Source organism: Mastomys coucha, unplaced genomic scaffold (assembly GCF_008632895.1).
Source record: "Mastomys coucha isolate ucsf_1 unplaced genomic scaffold, UCSF_Mcou_1 pScaffold3, whole genome shotgun sequence".
NCBI classification, from domain to species: Eukaryota; Metazoa; Chordata; class Mammalia; order Rodentia; family Muridae; genus Mastomys; species Mastomys coucha.
The window spans coordinates 59,340,020-59,353,555 of record NW_022196909.1 but is presented as its reverse complement, the minus strand read 5'-3'; the positions used below and the strand labels follow the sequence as shown (position 1 = coordinate 59,353,555).

The window sequence follows — 13,536 nt, the reverse complement described above, 5'->3', positions numbered from 1 at the left end:
TAGTCTATCTTCCATGGTCCAGTTGGATTGGAGCTGCCTTTGAAGAGAATTTTTAGTTTTCGAGGATACCAGGATTAAACAGTGAATGACATGTATGTTAAAATCTAACACCTCCACCAGGTTCCACGACATGGTTTTGGGCAGGTCAGAGATAGGAGAAGAAAAAGACTAGATTCAATGAAACTACTAGATGCAACCAATACTCTCAGTAGCCATAAGAATAATAAATTTTAAGCAGAATCAGGTCAATTCTGGGAAAGTTCTTTGAATCTGACACATTGTGGGAAGTTTTACAAAGAAACAATCATAGGGTCCCCATATGAATTTCGTATTTGGAGGCTTGAGTTGTGGACCATCTGAAAGCAGTCTTAAGCTATCTCTAATAACCCCTAACCCAATATTCTTAAAAATCAATATTGATACCATGAAAATCCCATGATGAGCAAAGTATTGAAAACAAAGTGGGGATCTCAACCTTGGTTTCGCACTTCTCCTTCCCTCTAAAACCCTCTCTGCCTAGAGAACTTCTCCTGACCACACCAATGATGCTGTTGGGGTGGGATATGGGCAAGGACTGGGGCGTGGCTTCTTGAGGCAGCCTCAATAACTTTCCTCTCGTGAAGATATACACAAGTAAGAATCATGGTATAGGACTGAGTGATTGTTGTAGACAACCCAACTGAGTATGTCACAGGAGTTTACAGACAGGGATGGCTGTCTAGTTACGTGGTATCCCTTTACAGACACCACTTTAATGTTCTAACTCAAGCCCCTCCCACTTTGATTTAGTTAAGTTAGCATTAAACAGACAGACAAACAACTCAGTATACTTCAAAGGCCTTGAACTTTCTTTAGAAGCAATAATTAAACTCTTAAACATTGCTTTTATGTTTTTCTTGTGGAGATTGAAGATGTATGTGGCATATTAGAAGCTTGCAGAAAATTGGCAATATTCAATCCACTTATTTTGTTTAATCCCATGCTGTCTTAGCTTTATTTTCTTTTTTCATAATTCATTTTTATACTTACTTATTTTATATATGAGTACACTGTCACTGTCTTCAGACACTGGAAGAGGACATCAGACCCACTACAGACCATTTTGAGCCATCATGTGGTTGCTAGGATTTGAACTGAGGACCTCTGAAAGAGCAGTCAGTGCTCTTAACCATTGAGCCATCTCTCCAGTCCCTGGCTTTATTTTCTAATTGAGTCATAGTCTTGCCCCAGGTCTCAGCTCAGCTGCACCCAAGCAATGTGTGCCTCCTGTGGCTCTTCTTTCCCTTGGTACCTAACATTGTGCCTTTCTGATCCCTTGAGATATCCTTCTCTGCCATTGGCTCTTGGTCAGATCTGGGCACAGGCCAACTTTGGAGTTTTTGCCTGTGATTTTATTTATGTGTTTTAAAAAACAATTTATATTTTATTTTATTTTCTGAGAGCTTCATACATGAGTACTGTAACACCACTCCCACCCTTCCCACCCTCCTCTAATGCCTCCTGTGCCTACCCACTCCTTAATTCATGATCTCTATATCTTTAATGATTATTGCCACATAAATATTCATCTACATGGATATACACATATACATCCAACTGTCTCCATTTACTACTGCCCATAATTATATATATTTTCATTATCACATGAGCTGTAGGATTTTATGAAATATAGAATGAGAACCCCAGAAGAAATACCGAGTAGTTTCACCTTGTGCTTTAAGACACTGTCCCTGGCTGGTGAGATGGCTCAGCGGGTAAGAGCACTGACTGCTCTTCCAAAGGTCCTGAGTTTGGATCCCAGCAAACACATGGTGGCTTACAACCACCTGTAATGAGCTCAGACACCCTCTTCTGGTGCATCTGAAGACAGCTACAGTGAATTACGCCAGAGGAGTGGGGTGGAGCGAGCAGGCCGGAGTGGCAGAGGTCCTGAGTTCAGTTCCCAGCAGCCACACACATGATAGCTCACAGCCATCTGTACAGCTACAGTGTACTCATACACATAAAATAAATCTTTAAAAAAAAAACAGTCTTTAAAAAAAAAAGACACTGTCCCTGTCAGCTTCTTCATCTCTCATATATATGTATCTTCTAACTATGCTTCTCTAGAAGGTAGAGATAAATCATCTAAGAGATATGATATAGTGCTGAAAGTGCTCATTATATGACCCAAAGGGGTAATCCAAGTGGAAGCCAGTGTGGCTGAGGACATGCTGGGGACTAGCACATGAAAGCCTTAGCATATCCAAGTCCAATGAAGAGAGACCACAGAGTGATGTGACCAAGAAAAGTTTAAAGAGTTACTGATAATAGCAGGGGATTGGAAAAATAAGGAATTGACTTAACAAGGGTAAATGAAGTCTAAAAAAAATACAGAAAGTAGAGGCTGGAGGGATGACTTAATTGTTGAGAACGTTTATTTTCAGAGAACCAAGGTTTGATTTCCAGCACCAATATGGCTGCCTATGCTGCCTGTAACTCTAGTTTCATGGTATCTGATGCCATCTGCTGGCCACTGTGGGCACTGCCTGCACCTAGCATACTTAACATACATGTAAGTGAAACATTCATACACATAACATAATCTTTAAAAACAAAACGAAACAAATGAACAAATAACAGCACAGGGAGCGAGGGGAAGGGAGGGAGGGAGGGAAGGAAGCAGGGAGAGTGAGAAAGGAAGGAAGAGAGGGAGATAGAGAGAGGGAGGGAGGAAGGGAGAGGGAATGAGCACTGAGTCTGAGGGCAAAGACCTACAATTCCAGCCTCTCTGTAGCCTGAGGCAGGAGGACCTTAAATTCTGGGCCTGACTGGGTTACAGAGAGAATTCAAGGTTAGCCTGGGTAATTTAGCAAGACCCTGTCCAAAAAATAAGTAAATAAAATTATGGAAAAAGAACTGAGAATACAGCCCAATAAAGTGGTAATGATTTGGGGGAGGAGGGGCAAAGTTCAATCCTCAGGACTGAAGGCAAGCAAGGAAGAGGGATACACATCTTCTACTCTCAGGGCAAGCAAGGAAGAGTCCTTGCCTGTGTGCATGCAAAGCTAAGATGCAGACCTGCCATGGTTTAAAATGCTGGAAGACGGAAAGGTTGTCTGCAGACATCTGGACAAAGCTGTTCCTTAGACGAATATTGCTATAGACAACCCAGATTAGAGGGTCTATAGAGTGTGTGTGTGTGTGTGTGTGTGTGTTGGAGTGGGGTGGCTGCTAGCAGCTTGGTATGTGCTGCTTGCACACAGCAACACTGGACAAGCTAGATTTGCTGTAGCACTTGGGTCTGGAATAATTCTCTCCCTCTCTCTCTTGTGTGTGCATGTGTGTGTGTGTGTGTGTGTGTGTGTGTGTGTGTGTGTGTGTGAGTGTGTGTGTGTGTGTGTGCATGCGTGTGCACTGCCAGTGCTGCTGCATGTGTTACACCACAGAGACTTGCTGTAGACACAAGAGAGCCAGAACAAAACTTCTTTCTTCCTGCAATATCTCTTCCTTATCCACTTCTGATAAACATTATTGTCAGCTAGTAAAGAGAAATGGTTAATGGGCCCCAGATCCATTCCACACAACTGGCAAATGGGTGAATTTTGAGTGGAAAGGCAGAAAGTTGATAACTGAATCTTACAAGGGAGAACAATGGCTCTGGAAGCAGAATCTCCAATAGGAATGTGACTGGGAGAAATGCCTGCCCGCTTTAAAAATAAAGTAAAATTCCTGTATTTTAATTAACTCACATATGACAACATTGTAGCTGGCCTGTGGAAGCCATTCAAACACTTGCTCCGTCTTGATCTGGCCATTAAAACAGTGTGTTAGGACAATCACTAGAGGTAGGAGGAGATGATGGGACTATTGTTTATAGGACTTGATCCTAGCTAAGTAGGAGAAAAATCTAATTCCAGGGAAGCGTAGGTGGAAACATAGTAGGCAGTTTCTGAGGGTGAGACCTTGTGTACAGTCAGCTGGTAGAAAGAGTTGGACTCTTGACATTCAGTTTGTTTTTCTACTTCTTTCGATTATAATAGGAATTTCCGACAGCATAAGAATCGTGGGTTTTGCACGTTGTTATTTGGACCAAAGATGTCATAGTTTCCATTTCTCCCATTGTTTGGGCATGACACATGGTCCTCTCTGGGTCTAAAGTGAGGCCTTGGCACCTTGAGTAGAGAGATCAGAATTGAACAGTGATGTCTTTGGTGAGTTTAGGATAAGAGGGGAGGCTTTGAGAAGAAGAATGGATTCCTACAGGAAACCTTTCATTGTAAGGGTTCTCATACATTTCATCACAGACTCCATAAACTTTTTATATAGAACATTCCACTGTTGACGATTGCTGCCACCACAGACCAAAAGCCAGCCATCACTGAAATGCCAGTGGGCTAATTAAGGAAAATTAATTTCACTTCTCTGAACTCTGGAAAATGAAGTAAGACTAATGTTTAAAATCTTGGTCTTCAAGTAAGGAGCATATTACTTAGGAAGTTGGTATTTCAGTCAAACAAAATATACGTCCCCTTTAAGAGCATAAAGATTCCACGGGAGCTCCATAGATGCAGTTCTGAGGGATCATATGGCAAGCATCACCCATTTTATGACAACACTGTACCCTTATGAGTGTCTGAAAATGACCCATGGGAATGTTAACTAGAACAATGAGGAGAGGTTTATGATGCTAAGCCCTCCGCTTCGAACATTTCATCTCTTTTTACAGCCATGCAAATTGTTACAGGTCCACTGACAACAGGAACAATTTACTATGCTTAAAACAAATCAGGAAGCATTTAACTGTCTAGATTAAAATGGAAAAGCATGTCAGAAGGCCTCAGAATCAAGGGAGTTCTTAAGCTGTCTTGAAAGTGTGTGTAGGACTTGTGAACACCCTGCACACCAGAAAATTCTCAGTATGTCCATTTGTGTTTCTTGTGGGGCTATGGATTAAAAGGGGTAGTGAACCTAGAAAATCCTACCTGTGCTTGCTAGGTGGCTCAGTGGTTAGAATGCTTACGGTAGGCTGGAAGGGTGGGTAGCTCAATGGTTAACAGCTCTGGCTGCTCTTCCAGAAGACTTTGGTTTAATTCCAAGTACCCACATTCCAAGTAACTCCAGTTGCCAGGGAGACCTTCTTCTAGCTTCTGAAGGTACCAGGCACTCAAGTGTTACAAGACTTACAAGCAGACAAAACACCCATCTACATAAAATGAATAAGTAAAAATGGTAAAAAGGTCTTGCCATGCAAGAGAGGATGTGAGTTCAGACTCCAAAGACTGGGGATCCCTGGTTCAAATTGGCTAGAGGGTTTGAGAGGGATCCAGGATGATTCCCCAACAAGAAAGGGCCTCTCCATGCATATCCATGCACATGCAGCCACATGGTTTATTCATGAATGGGCAAACACGCATACACATAAGCATGAACATCACAGCACACAGGCCAACCAAAAGGAGTCTTTAGGACAGATTTAGACCATGGGCTCTGCTATAACTGTTGGTTGGGTGACAGTTCTCATCCTCAGGGCCAGCCTCATACAGTTAAAGCCCAAAGTCCTCAGGGCTAGCCTCATACAGTTAAAGCCCAAAGGAAACTCTCCAAGGATCTTTCTGCTTTCAACACACACACACACACACACCTGTCCCCCACTCCTCTACACACACACACCTGCCACCACCCACCCTCCCCTCCACACACACACAGGAGCAGAGAGCTCACGGTGGTCCTAACTTTCCATTGACCATCCTATTTTATTAGCTGGTTCACTGAAAGGTATTTTAAGACTTTACAGGGCCTTTCTTCACTTTTGAACATAAAAAAGAAAAGAAGAAGAAAAGAAAAGAAAAGAAAAACCCAAGTATATAAAATAATGTGGAAGGAATTAGAACAGGAATGCAAGGGGGAAAGGAAAGAGAGAAAGAGAGAGAGAGAGAGAGGGGGAAAGAAAGAGAGAGAGAGAGTGTTTTAACATCACACCTTCTTTAGACAGTGAGAGTTGCCAGATATTATCATAAAACAGTTATATTAAACATTAAGACAGGGCTATGCTTGTACCTTTCACAGTAATCAAATCTTCAGGAAAAAATGTATCTTTTTTTTTTTAGTGCTGTAACATATAACTGAAAAGAATATTTGTGAAGAGAAATCCAGTGGGTAGTTCTGTTTTGTTTTTTTTTTTTTTTTTTTTTTTTTTTTTTTTTTTTTTTTTTTTTTTTTTAGAAGTGTGTATGTAGTGAGTGTGTGTGTGTGTTTGTGTGTATAGGATATGGGGTATGTGTGTATAAAACATGTGTATAGGTTGTGTATATGTGTAGGGTGTGCATATAGGATGTGTGTAGGGTGTGTCTGTGAGTATAGGATGTGTGTTGAGTATGTGTATAAGGTGTATGTAAGGCATGTGTATAGTGTATGTATATATATATATATAGGGTGTGTGTATAGGGTATATATGCATAGGGTGTGTGTATATAGGGTGTGTGTATGTGTAGGGTGTGTATAGTTTGTGTATAGGGTGTGTGTGTGTGTGTGTGTGTGTAGGATGTATGTGTGGAATTCATGCATGCCTGTGGTGGCCAGAGGTCACCCTCTAGTATGACCCCTTATGTGTAATCCACCCTGTCATCTGGGGCAGACTCTTGCTGGCCTGGGGCCCCTTGAGTCAGCTAGGCTGCCTAGGCAGCAAGTCCCAGGGATTATCCTGTCTTGCCTTCCCAGCACTAGGGTTCAAACACCATCTAATTCTGATTTTTGGGTGGGTGGGGCTTAGGCACGGCCTTCAGGACCTCCTGCTCCTGCAGTAAGCACTTTACTGAGTAAGCTGTGTTTCCAGTCAGCCCTTGGTTAGAACATTTTCATGTAGAAAAAAAAAAGTCAAAGTTGAGACTTAGCATTTCATAGTAGCTTTAAGGACGCATATGCAAAAACCCCACGCTTTCCCTATGCGTTCACGGCTAGAGGAAGTTCGAGAGAAGGGGCTGTGGAAATGTTTCCTACTTGAAGTTTAGTGCTCAGAGCCAAGATCACGCCAGTTCCAGCTGAGAGCAAGAGCGCTCTTGAAAGCAGACTGAAATCCACTGCGCCAGATACCTGAGCCGTTGTTAGGGCATTCAGTGGAAAATTTCATTTCCACATTATAAATAACTGTAGGATATTTTAAGGGATCCAAGACTGGGAACTTCCAAGAGCTGCTTACATTAGTTCTACTGAAATGTTTAATGGAGGGAGGATGCCCAGGAAGGCTATAAAGCTGAATTACCGGATATGATTAATTAAAATAAATAATCTCACCATTGATTAAATTGCCCTTAAAATCTCCAACCATTGAGGCCTGCATGTCTCATTATGCATCAAGTAAAAAGGGGGCGCGCGGGGGGGGGGGTAACTGAACAGCAATGGCAGAAAAGCAAAGGTCCTCAAAGTAGGATTTCTCATATTCAAACGACCTTAGAATTTCTTGTTGGAAAAAGCCCCACTATGGGAGCCCCTATTTGAAAAATGGGCCACTTCTCAGTTCTGTCAGTTTGTGATAGTTCCTTGTTCTGTGGGTTTCCTGGGAGGAGGACGAAATACCCTCTCCCAGGGGCTTTCTACCTCTTTGACTACAGACACTATCCATTTCTGGTGACTCTCCCCTCTTATACAGTTCCCAGACACTTAAAACGAGCAGCAATGAAACCAAGCCGTCTCTGTTGGCTGTACCACTAAAGAAAGCTGTCCCACTAAGGGCAGGAGGGGTATGCATGTAATTGTGTCATGACGTCAGGGTATGAATTTGTGAGGACACAAGTTAGTGTAGGTGCAGTTTCTCTGGCAGATATGTTAGGAAGCCAGGCTTCCTTTTCTAGGTTGGCGGCTATGGCTGGGGAGATTAGTGCGCAGGCGGTGAGGCAGTATTCAGGCTTAGAGCTCTCCCCTGTGATCAAAAAGATAATTTAAAGTAGCACTCTTAGGAGACAGCTCAGTAACTCGCTGCACCTGTAGTGTATATTGAGACAAGTGGCTTCAGTGGTCCCGGGACCTGACCAGAGCATTAGGGACACAGAGGCCACCAGCTAGAGGAAGTCGGAGTGGGGGGTGTTGGCGCCACAGCTAATGGCACACAATTGCTTTTCAGTGACATAGAGGAGCAGGCAGTGGAAGAAGAGGGAGACTGAGTGGCTGGGGAGGTGGCTCACATCTGAGAGGAGGACTGGTGGAAGAATCTGGAAAGAGAGCAAGCAAGAGACAAGGAAAGATCAACAGGAGGGTGGGGGCATAGTTGTAAGTGGAGCAAGCAGAAAGTAGTGGCAGAAACAGTGACTCAAAGGGCATAGGGGCGCTCCCCAGTATGATCCCTACACCCCATGAGAGGGCATGCAGTCACACCCATCCCTGTCCACTCCTCTCAGGCACAGGAACACAGGTCCTGGGTCATCTGAGAACGGAGATCCACTTTTTGCATTCCCTAGTCTACAGTCGCACAGAGGCGCAAATAACCTCTTCAGCGCTCCAGGTTCCTTTGCTGGGCCCTGGGGGCGCGCAGGGTGGATGCTCAGAGAGTAGCAACTGCAAAAAAGCGATAGGGAAGCTGTGACAGGTCTCTTGCAGAACTTGGCAAGGCAAGGCGTTTGCACCCCAGCAATAAAAGCACCAAATTAATGGATCCGTGAAGAGATTTAAATAAGACGGATGCTGAGAAATGTTATCCAGCTAGCCCTCTAAGGGTTCGACTCCAATTTTTCATTAATTTCACCAAATCACAGTTGTGTCAACTACCTTGTTAAGAATCATCGGGACTTTGGTAAATGATTCTATTTGGAAGCTTTGGAAGTTTTTAAAATACTCGGTTAAGCAAGACATATAACAGAACATCAAGCGAGAGGTGAGCCAGCCAATATTGCTTCTGCCTGGTTCTCGGGGTGTATCAGCCTCCGGCGGATTTCCCGGCTTCTGTGGGCGCCGGCTTGTTTGATTTGTTTTGAAGGCTCAGAATTTGAGGCTGGTCGGAGTCACTCACGTGCTTCTGACTCCGTCAGCATAATGATCGCCTTAGCTTGAGTCGTGTCTATATAAACCACAAAAACCTAATCATTAGAAATCCCAGCCTCCAAAAACCACATTTTAGGTAAAAACTGCTGCTCCCCCCCCCCCACTCCTTCATCTCTCAACCACAGCCTTTTGGGGATTCCAAAATTGCCTCCCCCCAAAACGTCGGGAAACAAAAACATAAATAAATAATTACTGAACCATTTTTTACTTTTTATTTTTATCCTCCCAAAGTGGGGAGAGGCCAGGAAGACAGTTAAAGACACTAGACTTAGTCTGAGACGAAGGCTGGACTTAATAAAAGATTGGAAAATTAATGGATAACCGCTGTGTATTTCCCCTCTCTCAGCAAGCGTTTTTTGCAACTTACAACTTATTTTAATTACCAAGCTGTCATTTTTCAGTTATTTTTTTTAAAAAGCAACCCATCCTTATTCTCCAGTAATGACAAGAAGGAATATATAAGAAAAGTGTCCAGACATCCGTTAGAGTTTCTAAGACGATTTTGACAAGCCTTCCTGTCATCCTTTTTTGGTGTCACCTAAGGGGGAAAAAACCCACCCCAGAAGCCTGTAAAAACCTGCCCCCCGCCCCAACCAATGTGGGGTGGGGTTGGGGGGGCAGGGTGAAGAGCGCTCAGAAGTCAACGCGGAGACTTGAGAATTTTCCTTCCTCCTCTCCTGAAGTTACAAAGAAAATTTAACGACAACAGGAGCAGCCTGCGGCTCTCCGGCTTCTCAGCCTCAGCGTAGTCAGACCGAGAAGAGGATCCTGGTCCTGGGGGTGAAGGGGAAGCCGAGGACGCAGGCGGCGATGTCCTAGGCGGGACCGCCTCCCTCCAGCTTCGGGCGCCCAGCGCAGCGGCGCTTCTAGCGGCCGGCGGGCGGCGGCAGCGGCTGCGATCCGCAGGCTCCAGATCTGTCGCCCCGAAAGCCGCTCTCCCCCAACCCCCACTTACCTCCCGGCACCTTGAAACGCTAGGGGGGCCAGGGGCGCTTTGCAAAGAGCAGGAGGGACGAGGCTGCGAGGTAGACGGCGGCGAGCGAGAGACCGAGAGAGCGAGAGAAGAAGCGGGGGAAGGACTCGGCGGCCGGAGGACTCGGAGCGCGCAGCCGCCTTGGAGGAGGAGGAGGAGGAGGAGGAGAAGGCGGCGCAGGCAGGCGACGGCGCCGCGAGCTGGGCAGCCGCGCTCGGCTCGGCGGTGGCGGACAGCGAGGGGCCACACGCACCGCCGAGATGGACTGCTGAACCTGCGGGGCTCCATTACCGAACTGGAACCGGGAGCGGGGCGCCAGCGCACCGGGGACACGGTGCCCCAAAGGGCCCCTTGCTGCAAGCTGCTAACTTCAAGTCCCCTTGCCTCGGCTGGGACAAACACGCCCCCGCGTCCCGCTCGTAGCAGCCGCCGCCGGGGGCTCCCAAGCCTCCGGGTGGAGATCCGCGCCTCTCGGGTGTCCCCACCCGCCACCCCGACTCTGCCCGGTCGCCAGCCGCCGGCCCCCAGCAGACTCCGCCCGGCACTCGGCTTCCTCGAACTTGATTTCTCACCTCCTCTGTCCCGTCACCTCCATCCTCTTTCCCCCCCATCTCGCCTCCACCCCCTCGATTTCCTCCTCCTCGCCCCCCATTTCCACCCTCCTCCCCCTCCCCCGGCCACTTCGCTAACTTGTGGCTGTTGTGATGCGTATTCCCGTAGATCCGAGCACCAGCCGGCGCTTCAGCCCCCCCTCCAGCAGCCTGCAGCCCGGCAAGATGAGCGACGTGAGCCCGGTGGTGGCTGCGCAGCAGCAGCAGCAGCAGCAACAGCAGCAGCAGCAACAGCAGCAGCAGCAGCAACAGCAGCAGCAACAGCAGCAGCAGCAGCAGGAGGCAGCCGCAGCAGCGGCAGCGGCGGCGGCGGCAGCGGCGGCGGCGGCGGCGGCAGTGCCCCGGTTGAGGCCGCCGCACGACAACCGCACCATGGTGGAGATCATCGCGGACCACCCGGCCGAACTGGTCCGCACCGACAGCCCCAACTTCCTGTGCTCCGTGCTGCCCTCGCACTGGCGGTGCAACAAGACCCTGCCCGTGGCCTTCAAGGTAAGAGACTGGTCACCCCGAGCCCCTGGCCGGGCCCCGTGGAACCTTCCCGCCGTGGTCTCAGTACCCATGGGTGCCCTCCAAGACTCCACCCTTGGTGGCTCCACTCAGGGGACCGAGGGGATCTACGTACCCCGCAGCGGTCACCGCGAACAGATCCCCCTTTTCACCTGTGCGCCCACTACCATCTCAGCCTAGGTTCCCTTGCTTCTCCATCCTTCAGTCTCCCAGGCACGGTTCATGCCTCTTCCCCTGTTGGGGCTCCGGAGCCCCAGACGCACAGAAGTGCCCACTGTGAGCTGCAAGCTTCCTCCCGCCCACTTCTCCTGGGGTCTCCGCGCTCCTCCCGGGCATCCCGGCCTCTCCTCTCCTGGATTCCGTGCGCTTCTTCCCGCCTTCCCCTCCCAGCTGCAGGCCGCTGCCCCAGCTAAGCGACTTTCCCCCGGACTGATTGCCCTTTGGCAGTCCCGGCTACTCCCGGGCTTGGCCCGGTTGCCCGCAGGGTGCCGGCACCGGAGGGCGCTTGCGCCTGGGGCGAGATGAGGTGCCAAGGCGCATAGGGTGAGGGTGCTCAGTAAACTTGGGGATGGATGCGGGAGAGCGGGGACAGACAGGGACATTCGCGCCCTCCTCGGCCGGCACCGGTTCCCGTTACTTGAAGGAAGGCGGGGCCGCCAGGGTCTCGGCTTCTCTCAGGGCCAGGCAGCTGCGGGGAGCTGCGGGGGTTCGGGGCGCTGGATCCCCGAGTGCGGGGGCAATGAGCGTCGGGGAAGGGGAGCAAGGCTTAGGCTGCCTCCTCCCGCCTCACTTTTCCTTGGAGGAAAAGGGACTCCTGAGGAGCAACTTCGGTTGGTCAGGATGAAACAGAGGTGAAAACTTTATTTGTCTTGAAAGAGCCAGAACCCCCAGATGTCCCTTCTGCTTAGGGAGATCGATGGGTGTCTCCCGCCGGAGGCCTGGACTCCAAGGTGCGCCCGCAGCGTCCTCCTCCCAGTCCGTTAGCTTGCCAGCACCAAGAGCGGTAGGAGTCACGAGCAGCTGCCTGCAGGTTGAAAGTGTGCGGGTCCCCAGGCTCTGGCCGTATCTACGATGCAGTCTGGGGTTCCGGAGTCAGGAGAGACAGTGGTGGTGCGGAGCACCCCTCCCATCCCCCACCCCCAGAAGAGACTGTTCTGGATGGGTGGGTGGCTGTCCAGTCTCGCTAGTCCAGACTCTAGGGATGGCGTTGGGGGAGCCAGCAAGAGACGTGCGTCCATGGGTGCATCCAGTTTTAGTGGGTGAGCCTGGAACCCAGATCTCTATAGAGCAGGTTAAGAATTGCCTTGAAAGAAAGGGAGAGAGAGGAAAGGGAAAAAAAGGCGGAATTGTGCCAGTCCCTTCATCTCCGACTCCGGTGCCAAACTCCCACGGGCCCCTTGCATTTCCCAGTGGTTGATCACCCGGTACCCCACGCAGCAATTCAGATTCCATGTGTGGGTGGAGCGGCAAGAGAGGCCCAGGTCAATTAGGGCAGTTATCTCTTTAGGTCTCCTATCTGAACAGAAATCTGAATGGACCGCTTTGGAAGGGGTGTAGTGGTCGGTTTCCTTTTGTAGTTGGATCAAGCTGTGGTCCTAAAAGAGCACATGTCGCGTTTCTCCTTTTTGAGAGCCTTCATTTGGGCGATTAATGTTTTCTTCCTTGTGATGTGAAAAGCTCAGATATAGGGGAAATTGTAGAAAATTATATTCCCATTAAGAAGTATCTTTTACAATGCTTATCAGCCAAGGGCCCAGAATTTTCTAAGTACCCTCTGAGGGTAGATATTATTTTAACAATAAAAACAAAACTTTACCCAAACCTGGATGAAAATAAGGGAAAATACAAGTAAGCAGATATTTTGTATAATGCAAGGGCACACGTTAAGGTGTACAAAGCTAACTTTGTTAATTCAGTGTCTAGTGTTCTGTGCACCTTTGTGGTGCTGAACGTGCTCAGGGTATAGCTGTCGTGAACTGGTCGTCTTATATGGCGCACTGATTTTTGAGTACAAGTATTCTTCAGGGAAATGATTAGGATATAAAGATGGAGTGTGACTCAGTCTGAACTGGTTTTGGATTTGGAACCCGGATTTTCTAACTAGTTTCTAAAACTGTTTTGAAAGTGAATTTCTTTCTTTGTTGTTATGCCTTCTAATCAAAGTGCATTGTTTTCTTAAACAGTAAACAGACCATTGATAACATAGGGCTTATTACAATATTTAAATTTGTGATAAATTGAGTTAAAAGATTATTGAGACTCACCCTAAAAGTTTCATCTCTCTGCTTAAAAAATATGGATATCTGGAGGTTCAGATTTTTTTTGACAGTAACTTTTATAATTTTCATTTCAACGACATAACAACAGCCTTTCAAAATAACTTGCTTTGGGGATAAACACATGAGCATAGCAGGCTTCTTATCCTCTCAA

At 47.7% G+C, this 13,536-nt stretch overlaps 1 protein-coding gene across 11 annotated transcripts in view; it reads left to right on the top strand.

The window, feature by feature from the left end:
• Positions 1-13,536, top strand: part of Runx2 (RUNX family transcription factor 2) — a 313,975-nt gene that overhangs the window by 66,617 nt on the left and 233,822 nt on the right. For 10 of the 11 annotated variants that reach the window (XM_031348362.1, XM_031348358.1, XM_031348356.1 and 7 more), the window contains exon 3: positions 10,706-11,088. In XM_031348362.1, coding sequence (XP_031204222.1) covers positions 10,706-11,088 — 383 coding nt within the window. Of the gene's footprint in view, positions 1-10,569; positions 11,089-13,536 lie in introns of those variants that run through there. The other variant, XM_031348366.1, reaches the window with a different exon arrangement.